We start from the raw sequence: 21,160 nt of genomic DNA on the forward strand, positions 1-21,160 counted from the left end.
CAAAGATTGCGAACCCAGTGAAGAAATCCTATAAAAGAACTGCTGGTAAGAAAACTGTAACTGTTTGATACTACTTCCTGTGGTCAAATGTTGTTCTGTCGCACTTGCAGGTAAATCAACTCAAAATCCTGCGGTGTTTATGATGCCTCCAGTGGAACAAACTGATAAAAACATGGTTACCCTGACTTGCTTAGTGAAAGACTTCTTCCCCCAAGAGGTTCTGGTGTCTTGGCTTGTCGATGACAACCCTGTAAACTCCACATACGTCACCAGGACCACCCAACCTGTAGAAAACCAAGGCGTGTATTCAGTCTACGGCCAGTTAACGCTCAGCCTTGATCAGTGGAAAAGGAACGGTGTGGCGTACTGCTGTGCCATTTACCACCAATCTTTGGCCAACACACCCAATGTCCTTGTCAGGTCCATTTCATACAGAACCACCGATAACGTCAACATGGACGACCCCAAAGTTTGCAAGGCCCAGTAGATGTGTTCTGTGTCACTCATGTCTTCTATTCTTTGCTCTTGGTTGTTTGCTGCATGTTTAATGATATTGTGTGTCCATTTAAAATCAAAATAAATAAAAAAAAATCAAGTTGCAACTGTTGTATGTCGCAAGCTGTTCATGTTGTGGTTATTTTTAGCTACGTGTGACTTGCAGTGTCACTAATCATGCAACAAGGATTAATAGTATGTTGGGGTTTTGAAAGAGAGTATTAAAGTCCTTACTCGTACAGATAGGTGGTCTGTGTGACTTGTCTTAGTACACGTCTTCTGGGTCTTGCCCTAACAAACACAAACAAAAGAGAGATCATGTTTTAAAGACACATACTGAAACAATGGAGTCTTTCAAAAGGCAATTCAGGGTCTCCAGTTATATAGCCCTACTTGTACTCATAAAATCAAATCATAGGACACATTTGTTTGTATAAACACATAATACAGTACGAGGCTTAATAATTACAGTATGTATTGAAGTACTACTGTACATCCACCAGACTTCCTGGTGGAGATGAGCCACCAGTGGAACAATGCGGTGGAAGCCGAGCAAGATAACATGGGCAACACGGCGCTCACCTTCATCATTCTCTTTCTCATCACGCTGCTGTTCAGCATTGGAACAACTGTCTTCAAGGTAATAATACAACTTTTGTTTTTGAGTTGAGCACTTAACTGCACCTTTACACATTGTAGGTGAAAATAAGTCTGCAATATTTCTAAAGAACATTGGTTGACGGTACACATTTTATACAGTAATGCACTTTTTGGGGAATTTGTCCATCAATCACAATCTTTCTGTGAGACCAAAACACACGTCATTCCCTTTTCTTTTCATACTAAATAGTAAAAGACTGTTAGTAAAAAGCGGCTAACAATACAGGTCATTGTGATACGATCTATTTCACCATATACTGTTGGATAAGCTCAGAGCAATCGGATTCGACAAAACCTCATCAAGCTGGATGCAATCTTACTTGAAGAGGAGGAAACAGGTGGTAGAGGTGAACGGCACCGTGTCCCCTCCCTCTCAGTAAGCTGTGGAGTCCCCCAAGGCAGTATATTAGGGCCTTTACTGTTCCTAATATACGTAAATGACATGCCATCAGCATGTGACTGAATTGTTCCTGTTTGCGGATGACTCGGCCCTGCTTGTATCCGGCAAAGACAAGTCACAGGTGGAACAAATCCTCAGTGCTGAACTCCTTAGTATTTACACCTGGCTCGCTGACAACAAGCTATCCATACACTTAGGTAAAACAAAATCCATCCTATTTGGGTCCCACATCAACCTTGTGAAAGTCAGTGACTTCACTATAAAAGTGGATGACATTGTTATCACCAGGAAAGATGAGATCACATACAAAGGTTCCATTCTAGAGGCTGATCTTTCCTGTGATTAAATGGCAACTAAGGTAACCAAAAGTTCAACCAAAGAACGTGATTTCTCTACAAAATCTCCTCTCTGATCAACAAAAGCACCTTGAAGATTCTAGCGGGAACTCTCGTTCAACTCTTTTTCGATTACGCTTGCACCTCCTGGCACCCCAGCACCTCTAAAACCCTCAAATCTAGACTCCAAACATCCCAGAACAAGCTAGTCAGGTAACTTCTAGACCTGCACCCCAGATCACACCTCACTCCAACCCACTTCTCCAAAGTGGGCTGGCTCAGAGTGGAGGACAGAGTAAAACAACTTGCACTGAGCCTAGTCTATACAATCCGCTACACCTCCCTGATACCAAAGTACATGTCAAACTACTTCCCTAACGTAAATGACCGCCAGGGGGAGTGCTACAAACCACGTTAAACCCAGATTCTGATCTAACAAAGGTCTTAATTCATTATTTTTCTATACCACAATGTGGAATGCACTCCCAACAGGTGTAAAAGTAAGTGCATCTCCATCCTCCTTCAAAACCGCTCTAAAACATCACCTCCAGGCAACTTCAACCCTTTACTTACACCCTCCCCCCTTCACATCCCATCTCCCCGGATTGTAAATAACCAAATGTAAATATTCACATTTATTTCTAATGTATTTACTTGTTCTTATGCTATCTGAACTCACTGTGTTCTCTGCTCGCTGTACATATCCTAAGTCAGACCTACACTGTTTCAATGTCCATTTCTCTGATGAGGAAATTGTTGATGACTGAAGTGCTGATATCAACCAAACCCTCCCCCCAGATTGTAAATAATTGAAATAATTAAATGTATACACTCTGATGATTAACCTGTGTGATAACTGTATTATGATGATAGTATACATTTGTACCATGAATTGATTTACGTGGACCCCGACTTAAACAAGTTGAAAAACTTATTCGGGTGTTACCATTTAGTGGTCAATTGTACGGAATATGTACTGTACTGTGCAATCTACAAATAAAAGTTTCAATCAATCAATCAAAAACCAAACAGACCTTTCAAAAAACATCCAAAAACCTCCCACACTGTTTTATATACATGCTGTATGTACGTCATGTAGTAACATGCACATTCATGAAAACATAACTTGGTGCCACAAGCTTCTACTATAATTGTAATATAAATAATAATGTATCATATTTATATAGTGCTTTTCTAGACACTCAAAACACTAACAGTGAGAACTTAGAACCCATCATTTATTCAACAATTGATGGTGGTAAGCTACATTTGTAGCCACAGCTGCCCTGGGGTAAACTGACGGAAGCGTGGCCGCAATTTTGCGTCCATTGATCCCCCTGATCACAAACATTCACTCAAATTCATGCAGTGTGGCAGCAAGGTGGGTGACATGTCTTGCCCAAGGACACGATGGCAGTAACTAAGATGGCGGAAGCTAGATTTGAAGCAGGAATCCTTCAATTTCTGTACGGCCGCGCTACCATCTGAACCCTACCTTAGAAGCCATGCAGCAGAAAAAACTAAAGCTCCTTCTTGTTTATTTTGTGGCGAGTTGCAGCCTACGTTATCATCTCAAGCCAGCTAGTAGCTGACAACTCACTATAGTGGTATTCCGTTTTTCTACGCCATAAAAGTAGTTCCTCTGTGTTAGCTCCTATGATAACAATGTTGCTATAGGTCATGGCATGTAACTAGTGCATTGTTGGTGTTTTTTTTAAGAGCACAGAGTGGATGTCCACATTATTAGCCACCTCTTATTAGCAGTTTTTCACAATTTAAAACGCACATGCAAGATTGTCTCACATAAGGATTGTGGATAATGGGCAAAATTCAAAAAAACAATTCCCTTTAAATTCTATGGATGCCTTATAAAGAATAATTACACTTTATTTGTTGGTTAGCCCTTAAGCTGGAATTTAAATATAAATACGTATTTGTCCAAAAAGACAATCATACTGTAAAAAATTACACATTGATTCAAGCAGGTAAATATCTTAAAACGTCAGGCTGAAATATAAATTACATACCAAATAGGCAATTGATTATGTCCACAAATGTCTGCTTTTCGAACAACTGCTCTAAAATATATTGTACATATTATAATATTAACCCTTTATAGCCCAATAGGTTTTAGGTTGACAAAGTGACCACATTTATGTCCAAACACACACATACAAGAGTCAAGACCAAAACTAATCAAACCATTGGCCAATTTTTGTCCAAAGTCAATCATAGTAAATTTTTTGTTCAAATGTGAATACAGTAAAAAGATTAAAAAACATTTTTTTCCCTACAACTCTTCCTCTTGTTTATCATCATATTATCTCCTGGTAGAAGCCTGTGTAATTTTCCAGGAAGAAAAACTTGCTGATCAAATAAAAGTAATTTTAAGTTAAATTTGCATGGTTTACAGTAGACTTATGCATACTTTTGGGTTTGACTGTACACTTTGTTTGATAGACACACCATTATCCACCATCAATAGTGACACACACATATCTTTACAGTAGCAGGGCAGCCATGCAGAATTTTTGCTGCATGCTTTGAATGGGAAAAAGTAAGGGAAATAAAAGTCTGGTGGAAAAATATAAAAATTAAATAGAAGTAGAAAGCCACTAGTCCAAATTGACAATTATTACATTAGTTCATTACAGGATAGTGTGGAATCAAAAATGGTGTTTTAGAAGGAAATTTGTGTCACTTTGGTTTAGCTTTAGCAATTTGGCTAATTTAAAGAAGACAGATCCTATAAATGGTTTGGAAAACAATTGAATTGCACAAAACATACCAAGCCTCTATTTTTGGATTTCCAATAGGATTAATGAGTCACTCTGTTGTGTGTATTATTTTAATATATTTTTGTTTTCTTTCAGGTCAAATGAATTTTTTTTCTCGAAATTGTAATATGTAAGTAATCATATTGATTTACAATTTAAAGAAAAATAAAAAAAATTAAATGACGTCTGTGAGTGATGCTTTTCTTGCAGATTTTTCCTCAGAAATTCAAAATGACCTGAAAAAGCTGCAGCTGGAATCTACAAAAAAAAGAAAATATATTTTTAGTGTGTTATAAAAAACAAAACTAAATCAACTTTAAAGATGTGTCCGTGTATGAAATGTATTTAAATATGTCATCTCTTCTCACACCTGGCCTTTGTCATGCAATGTTGCGCCTCGCTGAGTTTCACTTCTGTGTTTTTTTCGGAACTTTCATCATCTTTTTTTTTTAAATGTTGCTTATGCTCGCTCAAGCGGAACCCTTTCCACCTGACTGTTAGTACTATAAAACTACTTAAAATTAAAGACACCTGCACCTTTACAATTGTGACAACAATCTGAAGGTATGTGCAAGTAATTTGTTACATACATAGAAATAGCCATACGTGTCATTTACGTATTTTCTATTTCAACAGAGAGGAGGGAGAGGATTGTGTCTCCAAACATGACATTGTATCCGCTGTGGGAGGGCAACCTTACAGGAGACTCCTCTGTCAAACTTAGATGCGCCTTAAGTGGCTTCTTCCCGGACATGCTGAGTGTCGAGTGGCTGCAGGGCAACCAAATCATCGACGGCGTGCAAACCGTGAGCAAGTTTCAGAGTGTGACGACCCCAAAGACCTTCAGTCTAATCAGTGAGATTGAACCTGATGTAAAAGAGTGGACAAACGGCTTAAGGTTTACCTGCAAGTCCACTCACAACAAGGTGGAAGAGAAAAAGTCAATCAGTATCTGTGAAAGTACGTATGTGTCTGCCGTCTCGCATTAACACACCTATTCTCATCGTCTTGTAACAACGGACGTGTCGCCTGGCAGCCCAGGCAAGCGTCCCACCTTCCGTTCATGTGGAGCTCCCCAGCTTCAAGGAAGTCATGACAGAAACATCCCAAGTGAAAGCAACATGTTCGGTGCGCACCGCATTGGATGCCGTTGTCACATGGCTGCTGGACGGCAAAGCAGCCGCCGACCAAGCGAGCGCGTACGCTAATGCGTCTCACGTCATCAGTACTCTGACAGTGATGCCTGATGTGTGGAGACAAATCAGGATTCTCAAATGTAAAGTTGTGCATCGTTGCTTTCCTGACGTCGAGGAGACCATACGTGTGTCAGGTAGGACGACTGAACAAAATCGAGTAAGTCCACTCCTCACAACTCAACAAGTAGTCAGTCAGTGTACAGCTTGTCCATTTACTACGTACTGAAAAATGAGTCAACACTCAGCCATTATCGTCCAAACAGCTGGGAACAAAAGTGACTATACTAAGATAACATCATGGCCTGAAGATGCATTACTGCCGACAATGGTGAGCTGCGGTTCTTTAAGGGACATCCAACTCTGACATTGTGAAGTAGCCCACTTCCTCCACTGTAAAGTCAAACTACTGGTTAATAATTGGATTACTTGATATATTTATTTACATTATGATGAAAAATAGAGGACCTAAAATGGAACCTTGAGGAACACCACTAGTATAACTAAAGAAGTTGAACAAATGACTATTGACTGCATCTGAAGCAAACAAGCAACAGCAACACCTTAATTACATAAAGTGCATTACAAAAAAATGTGTAACTGCCAAAAAGGACTTGAAAAGGTGCCTTGAGGAACACCTCAGTTATGTAAATCACAAGGGTTGACCCCAGTTTTCTACGTTTGCTATCAAGGTTGAAATGTCTGTGCAAAGATCTGCCAATGTGTTTACATTGGTCCAAGTTCCTCTATACTGTACAACAAGAGCATTTGTGTTTTTAGAAATTGGCTGCAAAAATGTTTATTTGAAGATTTGAACTGAACTCGGGTGACGGTAGGAAGTCATTTTAATTTTACTGAGGGAAGGAATCAAAAAAGTACTATCTATCTATTACCGGCAGCCGCCAGCTGAATAACCCTGCAGTACAAAATGTACACTGACTACTCTAAGTTTCATTTCCATCGTATTTAACTTTGAGACTATTAAATAAAATGTTAGCTGAAATGTGAGGGGTGTATTTACTGTACTCTGATGAGCTACTGTATCTTTGAGAGACTGAATTCCACCTTTTATCCTGTTATGATCACTTAGGTGTTGCAGTCACCGCTCCACTGGTGGAGATGAGGCGATCTCTTGCAGATTTACAGAATAAAAACAGCGGCGTGTTCGAGTGTGACGTCACGCAACTAGACGCCATCGACCTCTACGTCACATTTCAGGCCGACGGTGTGGATATTTCTAACAAACAGTATGTTGATCTCCCTGAAGGCCTGGGCCCACATTCCATCCGTCCACGTTTCAGTTTGCACGAGTCCTACAGGAAGAGTGACGCAAATTTAACCTGCAAAGTGAACCAAGGCTTCTCCGACAGCTTCCGCTCAAACCCCATTTACAGCCTTTTTGGTGAGAGTCTGACTCATCAGAGCTGGATTCATTTGGCACAATAATTTGAACCCATTTTCCAACAGAGAACCCATCAGTGGAACTCTTTCTGGCCCCCGTTGAGGAATCAAAACCTCAGAGGGTTCTGTGCTCTGGTCAGGGCTTTAACCCTCAAATTAAATGGTTCAGCGAGGCTAAGCAGAGAGCTCCATCAATTACTAGCATCAGCATGAGTGCGGATGGACGTGTGACTGTGACCAGTCAACTCCACGTCCCACCGACAGAGTGGCAAACTGGGAAGGTCTTCACCTGTCGAGTGTCTGACAAGTGGCTGAAAAAAAATGTCACAAAGACCATCAGCATTTGCTCCGGTAAATAATCATAAGTACCCTATTGGCATGTTGCATGAAAAAAAGACAACTCATAACACCGTCCTTCAAATATCTGCATTCGTTTGTCCCTCAAGAAAAATATCGGATTCCCAAAAACTGCTGTAAAAATATTATTCAATATTTTTTCCACTTTAACTGTGGCAGTCTTTCAAAATCACTTAAAAGCATTAAAACAAATGTATACATACAGCATATATCACTTAACCCTTTGAAAGCAACTGTTTGCTGAACTATCCATCCATCCATCCATCCATGTTTTACCGCTTATTGCCTTCCTCGACATGCACCTGGGGATAGGTTGATTGGCAACTCTAAATTGGCCCTCGTGTGTGAATGTTCTCCACCTATCTGTGTTGGCCCTGCGATGAGGTGGCGACCTGTCCAGGGTGTACCCCACCTTCTGCCCGATTGTAGCTGAGATATATTGTTCCTAATTTCAAAACAAACAAAATAATGAATGTGTTTTATATTATGAAAAAATATTTACACAAATTATATTTTAAGGAATATATCTTTAATATTATTATCATTGTGCTTTATTTCAATATCATCAGTATATGATGTTTATTTTATATTATCATTGGGCCCTAAGATAGGTTAATGATTGACAACTTTATTGATATTTCATGCCTTGTTTTTGTATTTCTTCAAAATAAATATTAAATATTCATTATATTTTGGGGCTTCAACCCTTCAAAAGCCATTATGCTTAAACAACACTACTATTTATTATTAGGAATGAAATAAGACTAATAAAACACACACTTGCCATTACCAAAAGGCACAAGAATAGTTTTTCTGCTGGCTTTGAATAGGAAAAATTAGCGATATCTGGTGGACATTTACACAAATCTAAACTGAATGACCAGTAGGCCACGTTAAGATCCAAACATAAACGTTTGTAACTTCTGTTAAGATAAATGTAAAATCAAAAGGTTGCATTTTTATTTGTTTTCATACAAGCATCTTTTGTCTTTAAATTATAACACTACTGTAATAATAAAATAAATATCTTGCCAATTTTAGCTACTGTATGCTCATTCATCACAACCAAAATGGTTTGCAGATAAAACCGTGAATGGCAAAAAATGTTCAAAGTATCTTAATATTTCCTTCTAATCTCACATTTCATGTTATTTTTACAGTAACCCCAATATCATCCCAACAAGTTGGAGTGTTTGTTCACGGACCCCCACTCACAGAGTCTCAGCAGAGGGACAAGGTGACCATTACTTGTCTTTTGGTTGGCCCTCGACTTCATGATTTTGTCATCTCCTGGAAAGTAGATGGGAAGAAATACTCTCAGAATTCCCACACGGAGGAGCCAACTCGTCACAGCAATGGTACAGAGACCTTACGGAGCTTCCTCAGTGTGCCAGCAAATGACTGGGATGCATATAAACAAATGTCCTGTGAGGGAAAACACAAGTGTTCCAACCAGGGCCATGAGGAGATCATCAGCAAAAGCAGAGGTATTGTCTCAACATATATTCACATTTCCACCAGATGGCACTATCACACCATCGTTTTTCATCCTGGACAAGTATGTGTATGTATTTGTATGAGTGTGTTTGCACAAACAAATGTGTGTGTGTGTGTGTGTGTGCCATTTTGACAGTTATAATTACACACTAAAAATAACATTGCATGTATACTGAAAATAGCCTTTTTTTTCTCTAAAACAATATAAGTTAAAGTTTTTTTTTTAAATTCTTATGAAGGATATTTGAGGTTTATGACTTTAATTAGTGAAGTTTTAAAGCAAGTGGAAATCCATCCCATCCATCCATTTTCTACCGCTTATTCCCTTTTGGGGTCGCGGGGGACGCTGGCGCCTATCTCAGCTACAATCGGGCGGAAGGCGGGGTACACCCTAGACAAGTCGCCACCTCATCGCAGGGCCAAGTGGAAATAGTATTGCTGCAAAATTGTAAACATTAGGAAAAAAGTGCATTTTGATATTAACAGTATGAATGTAAGTATTTGACATGGCATTCTTAAAACCAAAAAAATTCGGCTACCAGCACAAAGAAACGCTGTTTCTTAAGAAAGTTGGTCTTTCACATAAGTTTAAAAAAACTTTTCACATTGACCCTCCTTAGATTCCTCCTGTTTGCAGTTTAAACAGTGAATTTTCAAGGTTGTAATACTAACAAAAAACACACAAGCATGCACGCACGCACATGCACACACGCGCGAAGCGCGCACGCACGCGCAAACACACACACGCACACACACACAAAAAAACCAAATGTAATTAAAAACAACAACTCAGTTCATATTTTTTGCAATATCAACAGTTTAAACATTATAAAAACTAAATAATATATATTTTTACATTTTTGACTAGTTTAGATTTATTTTAAAATGAAGTCTGAAAACAGTTGATAATATTCTGTAATATATTTTAGTGCCCTCCAGGACTTTGCCAAATCACGCAAATTCGCACCGTCACCGCACATTTTGTCCTCCAGTGTAATTTTTGCCAATCAAATGTAATCATAATAATAATATAATAATTATTATTATTATATTTGCCAATCAAACTTGTTTCTGATCAACGCTCAAACACGCACAGTAACTGTTGAAACCGAAACATATTTTTGGGTCTACAAAAGCAAGGACAGCAATGCGTAACAATGTATTAACACTTTATTACTCTAACTGAACAACTGTCGTCCTCCCGTGTGTAGCTCACACCTTCTTCTGGGTTCTGTCTACGGCGCTAAGCCTTCTGCGTATAAGCACATTTAGCAAGATACCAGGGTCCACACTTTCTAGTTTATTTGTTTTTAGTTAACCTTTTTTTATCCAGGCTAAGAAAATCAAGAACAGATGCTTATTTGGAATATGGACCTAGCAAAGTGACAGCATTTACATGTTAGAGATGTTGAAGTGTGATGATAATCTCTCATCATCGTTTATTACCGCAAGAGAAACTCTCAACAGTTCACAAATGCTTTTAACGTGCGGGGATGAATTTGTTGGAATGAGAGATAAACTATTTTCAAATGTAAACTAAACATGGATAATCCAACTCCTGGCCAAAGCACAATTAAGAGGGTTTTGGTCCCTTTTTCTTTTTACAATAAATTGTAATTATTACTATTATCACTTTTAACTCATAAATGTGTGTTTGTGTTTTATTTTATCAGACTTGTATCCACCAACAGTGCACATAATACCACCGACCATCTCAGAGCTGTCACTGTCTGATGACCTCACACTGAATTGCCTAGTTTCTGGATATTTCCCAGGTAACGTTATAGTGTACTGGGAGAAAGATGGTCAAAGATTGCTTGACTACACCAACAGCCCTTCGTGGAAATACAGCAGCAGCAACACTTATTCAATGACCAGTAGAATTAATGTGTCTAAAATTGAGGACCATGAATCCAGCTATTCTTGCGCTGTCAGACATGAGTCATCTCAAAGTCCTTTTACGAGCACTATAGAGGACGTGTTTGGTGAGTGAAAGTTTTACCATGACTTTGTGTTTGCACTACATACTTCCTTAAAACTTCCATCTCCACAGCCACAGTGACTCCTACTCAACCGTCAGCCATCTTGCTCCAGGGTCGTGGTGAACTTGTGTGTCTGGTGTTTGGCTTCAGTCCCGCGTCCATTAACGTATCCTGGTTTCTGGATGACACCAATGAGCTGTCGGACTTCAACACCAGTCAACCCAGCAGAGGCCCAGATGGGAAGTTCAGCATACAAAGCCGCCTTCGTCTGTCTCAAGTCAACTTGTTACCTGGGGCGGTTCACACCTGCAGGGTGACACATGTGACCGTTACACTGACCTTGAATCTAACCAATCCAGGTACTAATGAGCTGATTTATGACTATCTTGCAGAAAAATTAACTCATTTAAAAAATAATTCCACAGTGATTTTGCCGGATTGCAACGTCTTGGATGACATTGCTCATGCAGTTGTTAACCAAGATATCAATGCGGAAAGCTGGTATATGTCTGCCACATTCCTTGTCCTCTTCCTCATCTCCACCATCTATGGTGTGGTGGCCACCCTGCTTAAGGTGAGATATAGATAATAATTATATTTTTAACATATTTTTTATTTTATACAAATTATCACATTTAATGTGAAATTTGACCTCACTTTATCCTGCTTTTTTCTCCTTTAGACTAAATAATTCTGTCAGTGGAACAGATGAATGCTTCCAAGACAGTGGATGTTTTATTGAACTTCTTTTGACATATAAATAAAGATTTGGTTTGAGTACTGTATCACTGGTTTAATGTTTGCTTTTTACAAAGCAGTATCACAACAACATAAAAAATTGAATATTGTTTCTGCATTAAAACAGTAAAAACAAAAAAAAGCTAAAATAACACACCCTAAGTTACTCACATTGACCACAAGAGTGCACCAAAGTTTAAACTGTAGTAACGCTTGCTTGCTTGAGTTTCGTTATACATGCTTGAAAATGTTAAGTATTGACAAAACTTAACCAAAGAACCATTTCTTTACTACAACAGATATGTTTTTTTAAATATTATATTATTTCCGTCTACAGTATTTTTGAAAGTATGTACACACTCCCACTATACTGTCTTGCATGTGTTGTGTGTATATAGTGGGTTTAAAGGAATTTCCATCTCGGAGGGATGACAACTCAGCAACATCAAGGACAACTATTGGCTACCTCTACTATGAATTGGCTCTGTTGATGTGTGATTGGCCGGGGACTTGAGTTAGTAAGCCCAAATCTGTGACGCTGTTGCAGGGATGTGGATGCAGCATGCGGATGCCATCCTAACTGCCAAGGGGCCGGTAAGAGGGATGCATGGCATCAGGCCCACGGGACGGCCTGAGAGGGTGTCACTGTCTTTGACCACCGTCACATCCCATACTAAAAAAACAAGCTACAAAAAATAAACAGTCTTGACGCGTCTATAAGATGGTATTTTTTAGTATAGAAAAATTCTGAAAAGATGGGTGTCTTGGAAATGTATACATGCTAACCACAGGTGTCACCAAACGACTTTTGTCCCCTTGCACTTTACACTCACATCCATAACCAAGGTCGGCTAGTTTTTGTGGCACGAAATAAAATGTAGTTTGTGGCTTCATTTCGGTCTTCGATATTACAAGGATTTGATTTGTAAGTAGCTAGCTAATCAAAGTGAACCCACCAAGGTTTCAATTGTCACTAGTTATTGAAAATATAAATAGTGTGCATCTAAATTTAAACATAGCAACTTGCACCAGAAGTGTAGTTTTCCTCTGTCAATGGTAATGATCCTGCCACATGTTAACATACAGAAACTTTGTTTAACTTCTACTTCCTCTGATTAAGTTTGATTTCTTCTCTACGATGCGCCAGAGCCGAGGACCTCACTAAATTATGCAATCGCAATTGTTTGTTTATCCAAGTGGTTGCAACTTTTTGTTCAAGGGGAAAAAGTTGCAAATGTGATCTGTTTTGTTCACTTAAAAGAAAGTCTGGATTTTTAAAATACGTTTCTTTAGTTCACTCTTTATACACCTTTTCGGACATATGATAATAAAAAACTGAAAATATGAGCTGTATTGCATATTTCAAAATAAACTGATACCATTACTACTTTGAAGGATTTAACAGATAGTGGCTCTAGATTCACATTAATGTGGCGTTACTGACACCTAGTGATCCATTAGTATATTTACTACCATATTTCACAATCTGTTTATCGTTCTCTTTAAAAAACAATGATTCAACTGATCATTAACTGTGGGCAAAATTTAGCAAATCAGAATCAACTATAAGAATCATTATTCAAAGACAGCTCTTGATATTAGAATTTAGCAATGCACAAGTTTATGTATATATACCCTCCAAAGATGTACGAAAAGGAGTAGGAAGTAGCATACGCTTACTTGCATCTTATCTTACCCCTTCTCCATACTTCAGTAAAACCACTTGATGTTTGAATGTTATCACTGATGTTCTCAATGTCCACAGTTTTAAAAATAAATAATCGTAAACTACTCAGAAAACATAAGCGATATGCAGCTTTTGGGTGAAATTTCAAGATGTACCTAACATTTATGTTATGCAGTATAAATTTTACAGGTGGACTTAATTCAAAACCCTTGCACATGTCCAACTGTTTCAGTACTTTTTACACAACTTGCTATTCTCTAACAAGCAGGTTAACTGCAACATGTACAACAGGCGCATTTTATTAAAGTATTTTTACAGAAAAGCATACAGAACAGTATTTATTTTTGTCAATCGTCCCGACGCACAGTGGCTATTTATCTTTGGGAACATCCTGTTTGAAGTGTCGGACTGGCAAAGTACTGTTGATCAACTGTTAGACTTTGTCTCTGTCTCATGATGTCAATCAAGATACTAGCTGCAAATGAATTTGGCCAACTTTATTTGAACCAGGACAATTATTGGTCCATTAATGGATTGTCTGTGATAGAAAACAGCAAGTTGTGCAATACGTACTGAAACGTTGAACAGTTGTGCATTCAAAAGTTTAGAGACAGTCAAATTAAGCTCACCTATAAACTTTATATCTGACAATTCCTGCTTTCTTCAGGAAACTCCCCCATTTTGTCCTTCCTTCCCATGAGCGTCTTCCAATTCCTGTATGACCTTCCGTGAGAAAGTAAAACTGTAAGGCATACTGCCGGCAGCGGGGGCCACACAGCTTCCCGGGCCACTAGGTAAACCTTGGTTAACATTGATTAAATTGTAACACACATTTTGCAGCTTGTAAGAAGTCAGGCCAGCAACCTGCAACACTTGCTCGACGGTAATATTGTGCAAGTAACATCTCTGAAAAGGGGTCATATTGTGATGTTTTTTCTACATATAAAACACTTCCTTGTGGTTTAAATAACATGTAATGGTGGTTCTCTTGTCAAAATTTTGCATTGATTATGTTTTACAGACCGTTTTCAAGCAGCTTCCTGACTGTATCTTAAGGTTGCGCCGTTTAGGTCTTAGTTACGTGGCTCCACTTTGACTGCGTTTTCTCCCCACCAGCAATGTTTTAGTTCTTAACGCTTCTTTCTATATGCAGTCTATTGACAGATAAAATTTGGAGATGTACGTTACTTTGTATTAGAAATGGCAACAGCAGAGGATGCATGACCATGTACAAGCCAGTCTGAAGAAAAAAGAAGGAACTTATTGACTACAGCGTCAGATTACATTTGCAAATTCGTGCAAGGATCTTCGGGTAAATTTAAACCATACATGGAAATATCGTCTGACCTCAGGGCAGAAAACGTGACCAGAACGAATTCATTTCAAACAGCTTGTTTCGAGAAAGTATGAAAGATGGTATGATTATTCTATAAATATCTCCGCAATGCTTCCACTGTTATATTACAAATTTTCGAGACTTATGGGAATCCCAAATACACAAAAGCAAGTACCAATAGGTAAGAAAAGTTGGTTTTGCGTTATAGGTTCCCTTTCAGTACTGTAGTGTCCTGACAGAAGTACACAGAGTCTGAAGCTAGTTTTACACTTAATTACGAGACTAAGCACGTTAACAGCAGCCATCATAACACCATTTGTATTGCAGCACTAAGCTAGCCACAGCAAAAACAGAGCACTCCCTTATTATGCACCAGGGTCGGTTATGGCTTGTGACTGTTCAGGAACCCACGGATTTATGACCATCAATAATTGCAAGAGTCACTTTTGGCACTTTCTCTATGTTCTGCATTGCTGGAAAAATTGTTCTGTATTGCTGCAAAAATTATGACATTTTGTTGTGTATTTTATTACTCATTTTTGAGAGTATTACGTTTGATTTATATAAATAAAGTATTGAAATTGCTAGTTTATTCCGCTTGAATGTCACAAAGTTCCAAAAGGAAAACGACAATATTTTTTGTATATTTTCTGTTATTCAGAACTCCTATGTAAAACAAACACATTGAAGTTAAAGTACCAATGATTGTCACACACAGACTAGGTGTGGTGAAATTTGTACTCTGCATTTGACCATCCCCTTTATCACCCTCTGGGAAGTGAGGGGAGCAGTGGGGAGCAGTGGGCTGCAGCGGTGCCGCACCCGGGAATCATTTATATGATTTAACCCCCAATTCCAACCCTTGATGCTGAGTGCCAAGCAGGGAGGTAATGGGTCCCATTTTTATAGTCTTTGGTATGACTCGGCCGGATGTTTGAACTCACAACCTACCGATCTCAGGACGGACACTCTAACCCAGGGGTAGGGAACCTATGGCTCTAGAGCCAGATGTGGCTCTTTTGATGATTGCACCTGGCTCTCAGATAAATCTTAGCTGACATTGCTTAACAGGATAAGTAATAATTAATTCCGCTTGTAACCACGATGTTGAAAATAACGTTCAAAACATAAAACTTTCTCATGCATTTTCATCCATCCATCTGGTTCCTACCGCACCTGTTCAAGAAGTCGCATTGATGGTAAGAAGTAGTTTATTTTTTTTGTTGGTTAGCCTCAGAACAACAATGTTATTAAAATGAATAATAGACTTATTACACTCTAAAAAAGGTTGGTCTTTCTTAAAAATGCATGCATTTAGTTGTATTCAGTCTTTAAAAAATATATTTTATGGCTCTCATAGAAATACTTTCTAAAATATTTGGCTCATATGGCTCTCTCAGCCAAAAAGGTTCCCGACCCCTGCTCTAACCACTAGGCCACTGAGCATATTTACCATTTATATCGTGTGACCTGATTATTATTATTATTGTTAATCGAAATATTGCGGACCATGTATAACAGAGCTGAACAACAAATCGAGAAGTGGTCAACTTTGATAAAGACACGAATATATATATATATATATATATATATATATATATATATATATATATATACATATATATATATATATTTTTTTTTTATTGTTTGTGGAAACTTTTATTTTTCAACCTTTTGTGGGGATTATGATTAATTCTTCATCTAAACAGGAAAATATGAAAAGTCCACCAGTTAGCATCCCAGTGAGAGCAGACACCCGTAGAGTGTTTGTTTGATATATTCGTAGTATACTTAGGTTTAACTCAAGCTGCATCGGTTTTGCAGACAGCTTCTAAAACTAGCTGCTCATTCTTCTCATATTTAGGCTAAACATTTTTAGGTTGTGGATCACAAATTGTTTCAAAGTAGTCCTTGTTGTCTCTCACAAATGCTGTGAATAGTAGATTTGTCATTGAAAAGAAAAGCAAATGTTGAGACACGTCTGTGAAATGAATGCGCTACTGTATGCTTGAAATGAGCAAAATATGTAATTACATGTTATTATGAATGTGCCTGTTACTACATTACATATAACCTTCAGCGTTGATATAAAACGTTGGAGGGGTTTGGATATTTTTTAGACCGCTGAATAGGCGGAATGTAGCAACTCCCCGTGACTCAATTGTTAGCTGACTTTTGCTAACGTTTATTTACGATTTACAAAGCATAAAAAATGAAAAACATGTGCCCCTGTCTTACATAAGGACTGCGAATGATGGGCAAAATTCCCCAAAATTGCAGTGCCCTCTTATAAATTGATAAATTATTTATTTATATTTTACAAAAAATGTACATGTTTTTAATGTTTCAAGTACCATTTCAGGCACCGTTTATGTAACTTTTTTTTTCTTTTTTAATAATACCAATATTTATGTTCATTACACTTCTGCCTCACTAGGTCCGTCAGCAAAACTTGCTCCACTGTCACTTTTGTTGTGTCTGTTGCTTACTTTGTGGCTTAAAGTTGTATTGTGGCTTTTTGATTGATTGAAACTTTTATTAATATATTGCACAGTACAGTACATACTCTGTACAACTGACCATTAAATGGTAACACACAAATACTTGTTTAAGTTGGGGTCCACGTTAATCAATTTATGGTATTGTGTTGTAGTGTTTGTATTTGTTGTGGCTTTTGCAATCGTGCCGTAGCAAAAAGTTGTTGCATTGCGTCTTTATTGTTTCCCTTTGATGTGAACTTGCTTTGATGGCTGAGCTAACTATCTTATTCACACAGCTTCACACACGTTTACCGTCTTTATCATTAATAGTGCTTAACTTCATAAAAAGTCTGCCACTTTTAAATCCAAAGTTTTCCTTTTTTTTAGGATAAATAAAATAGATTGATTCCCTATTAAAACAATGTTAGTTCAATGCCTATCTTCCACAAAGCAAACTTGTCGAGCACAAATCGATCCAGTTGAATCTTCGCAATACAAATCAATATATCGATTAATCGTTACACTTCTAAACAATACGCATACCTACAGAGAAAACTTGTGTCCTACTCTGTTCAGTGGTCCTTGAACACACCGTATAAACTGGTTTTGTATTCCTCTGAATACAGAACACTAACTCTGTGCTAAGAGAGCAGTGCTTGAAGGTTCAATGTGTACAACTGAATATCTTAATTGCTAAGACAGTAATGTATTTGTATGAGTTCAGATTGGGTTATGTTATTTTTTAAAGGGGAAAGATGCTAATGTTTTGTGTTTTCATGTTAGCATTCAAGCTAGCAAGCTGGTGCCAGTCAATCTGTGAGATTATCAAAGTGCATCTACACGCACATTCACGGTACAAACATAGACATACTGTACATATACATTCACTGTACAAACAAACATATATACAGTACATATACATTTACTGTACAAACATTCATATAAACATTCTGTTTATATACAAGTACATAAACATACATACACTCATGCACATTATCACGTTTCATCAAATATATATCAACATTGTTGCCCTATGGTAAACTGGGTAACACATGGCATACTGACAAATCATAACCCATTGTTACTATAACAATCTACAAGATTAATATAGGTTGCCTGTCTCTCTTCCCCTCCATCTTTCGGTAATCCTTTTTTTTTTTTTCCATTATTATTATATTTGTAGTTATCATTATGTATACGTATTGTTGCATTTGAACAACTGTATTGTTGATAATAGAGGTAAACTATTGGTATTGTTCATGATCAATAGCAATTTTTCTATTGGTATTTGTATTGCTCCAGTTGTAGTGTAAAAATGCTCATTGTCATTTCTATATTATTATATATTTCATTAACTGCTTCTTTGCTATCACTTTCACCATCATATTTGTACATATCGTATGTGCTGGTGTTGTTCTATTGTTGTTGTTATTGTTGTGTTTGCTGTTGTTGTTTTTGTCTCTCTGTCTAATCCCCTCTTATCCCCACAATTTCCCCCTCCGTCTTCCTTTTTTTGTCTTTCTATCCCCTCCTGCTTCGGCCCGGCTGCACCAAATGATAATATCAATAAATTTAATAAAGTCAAATTCAAATACGGCAACAAGAGAAGTATCCTACACTTTTCTTTTGTAAACAAAAGAGAAAAAAAAAAAAAAAAGTGCATAATCAATCACTGTTTTTCAATTATTTTAAAGGCCTACTGAAACCCACTACTACCCACCACACAGTCTGATTGTTTATACATCAATGATGAAATATTAACATTGCAACACATGCCAATACAACTTTTTTAGTTTACTAAATTACAATTTTAAATTTCCCAGGAGTTTCGTCTTGGAAACGTTGTGTAATGATGACGTGTACACAGGACATAACGCGTTTTTAGGAAGTATGAGCGCTACACACACATAGGTAAAAGTCGTCTGCTTTAACGGCATAATTACACAGTATTTTGGAGCTCTGTGTGGCTGAATCTTTTGCAATTTGTTCAATTAATATTGGAGAAGTCACAGTAGAAAGATGGAGTTGGGAAGCTTTAGCCTTTAGCCACACAAACACACAGTGATTCCTTGTTTAAAATTCCCGGAGCTGAAACTTTACTATGGATCAGAGCGCGGTCAAGCAGACATGGATCACAACCGAATGTCAACCAGCAGGTTTCGGTGAGAAAATTGTGGTTAAAAAGTCACCACTTACCGGATAACAGCTGAGCTTGTGTCGTCCGTACATCTGCCGTCGACACCCGTGAGACATGGCGTCAACACACCCGTGGACGTACACCTCTGACTATCAGGTAATATTAAACTCACTAAAACACTAGCAACTAGAGATGCGCGGATAGGCAATTATATTATCAGCATCCGCATCACCAAAATCGTCATCCACCCGCCGTCCACCCGAACCAACATTTTATCAGGACCGTACCCGCCCACCAACCGCCCGCCGAATTACATCAGAGGTTGGTCACCTTTACCTCTCACAGAGCTATTTAAACCTGTTCCACAGAGTAATGAAGTCAATTGGAGTGTATAAAATAAAATAGTCAGGAGTGTCATGAATATAAAGGATTATGGGTATTTGTTGTGTTGCGTTTATATTGTGTTACTGTGAGGATGTTCTTCCGAAATGTGTTTGTCGTTCTTAATTGGTGTGGCTTCAAAGCGTGGCGCATATTACTAAGAGTGTTAAAATTGTTTATATCACAACCATTAGTGTACTCTATGTCACCCAGTATGCCTTGCAGTCGTGTGTGTGTTGCCGCCGAAGCCACACACAACATGATGCTGGACTGACAAGCAGATCGTCCATGATGTAGAAGGCGACAAAGCCAATAACTTCATAGCACGCACTAATACTTAATATCTGGGTGACAGCAGGCAGTCGTTCAAGAGGATAATAGCGTCTCCTATTGACTTCTTCGCTTTATGACACGGGTCTTAAATGGCTCTTTGAATGGCAAAGGATACCGATCCCTGAACCATGTACATCAAATATCTCTGGATGGTTCAACCGCCACCCGCCCGAATCTAATTAAAATCAATTTTTTCGTCATGTCAACCGCCCGACCCGCGGTTTACCTGCGGACTCCGCGGATGAGACCGCAAACCGCGCATCTCTACTAGCAACATAGAAATAGAAAGATAAGGGATTTCCCAGAATTATCCTATTAAATGTGTTTAAAAACATCGGAATACGTCCCAATGCTATCGCGTTTTTTTTTTTAAACTATCTTATTTTATTTTTTTCCCTAGTCCGTTGCTATCAATATCCTCAAACATGAATCTTTAACCCTCGCTCAAATTAATGGGGAAATTGTCGTTTTCTCGGTCCTAATCACTGTTTTTGTTGGAGGCTCCCATTAAAATCAATGTGAATATGTGAAGAGCCCTCACACTTGCGACGTCATCGTCTGTGACGTCCGGTAAAGGCGAGGCTTTTTCAGGAAGTACCAAAAGTGGCGAACTTTATCGTCGCTTTTCTCTACTAAATCCTTTCAGCAAAAATATATGGCAATATCGCGAAATGATCCAGTATGACACATAGAAAGGACCTGCTATTCCCGTTTAAATAAGAAAATCCGTAGGCCTTTAATTTGAAACGGGAATACTGTCTGGAGTTTTACCGCGGTCATCATTAAAACTTAAAAAAAAATTGAACTTTTAATTTTCCTGAAGGAGCTCTTCTGAAGGAATAAATAAATTACTATTTATCTATCTATTGATATTTATCCTTCCATGAAATTGGACCGACTGGTTTACAATCCAAACTAGATATCAGGGGGATCACCTTTCACATAAGACTGACAAAATACTTTTGTTTGTA

General features: G+C 38.1%; 1 gene segment (V, D, J or C); it reads left to right on the forward strand.

Annotated features, from left to right (window-relative positions):
* Positions 1–11,882, forward strand: part of LOC133541833 (Ig mu chain C region secreted form-like) — a 16,880-nt gene extending 4,998 nt beyond the window's left edge. The window contains 9 exon segments of the C gene segment in view: positions 5,304–5,627; positions 5,704–5,997; positions 6,951–7,262; positions 7,328–7,612; positions 8,779–9,105; positions 10,789–11,100; positions 11,169–11,456; positions 11,523–11,671; positions 11,780–11,882. Coding sequence covers positions 5,304–5,627; positions 5,704–5,997; positions 6,951–7,262; positions 7,328–7,612; positions 8,779–9,105; positions 10,789–11,100; positions 11,169–11,456; positions 11,523–11,671; positions 11,780–11,788 — 2,300 coding nt within the window.
* Positions 11,883–21,160: the final 9,278 nt, after the last annotated feature.

This window comes from Nerophis ophidion, linkage group LG23 (genome assembly GCF_033978795.1).
Source record: "Nerophis ophidion isolate RoL-2023_Sa linkage group LG23, RoL_Noph_v1.0, whole genome shotgun sequence".
Lineage (NCBI taxonomy): Eukaryota > Metazoa > Chordata > Actinopteri > Syngnathiformes > Syngnathidae > Nerophis > Nerophis ophidion.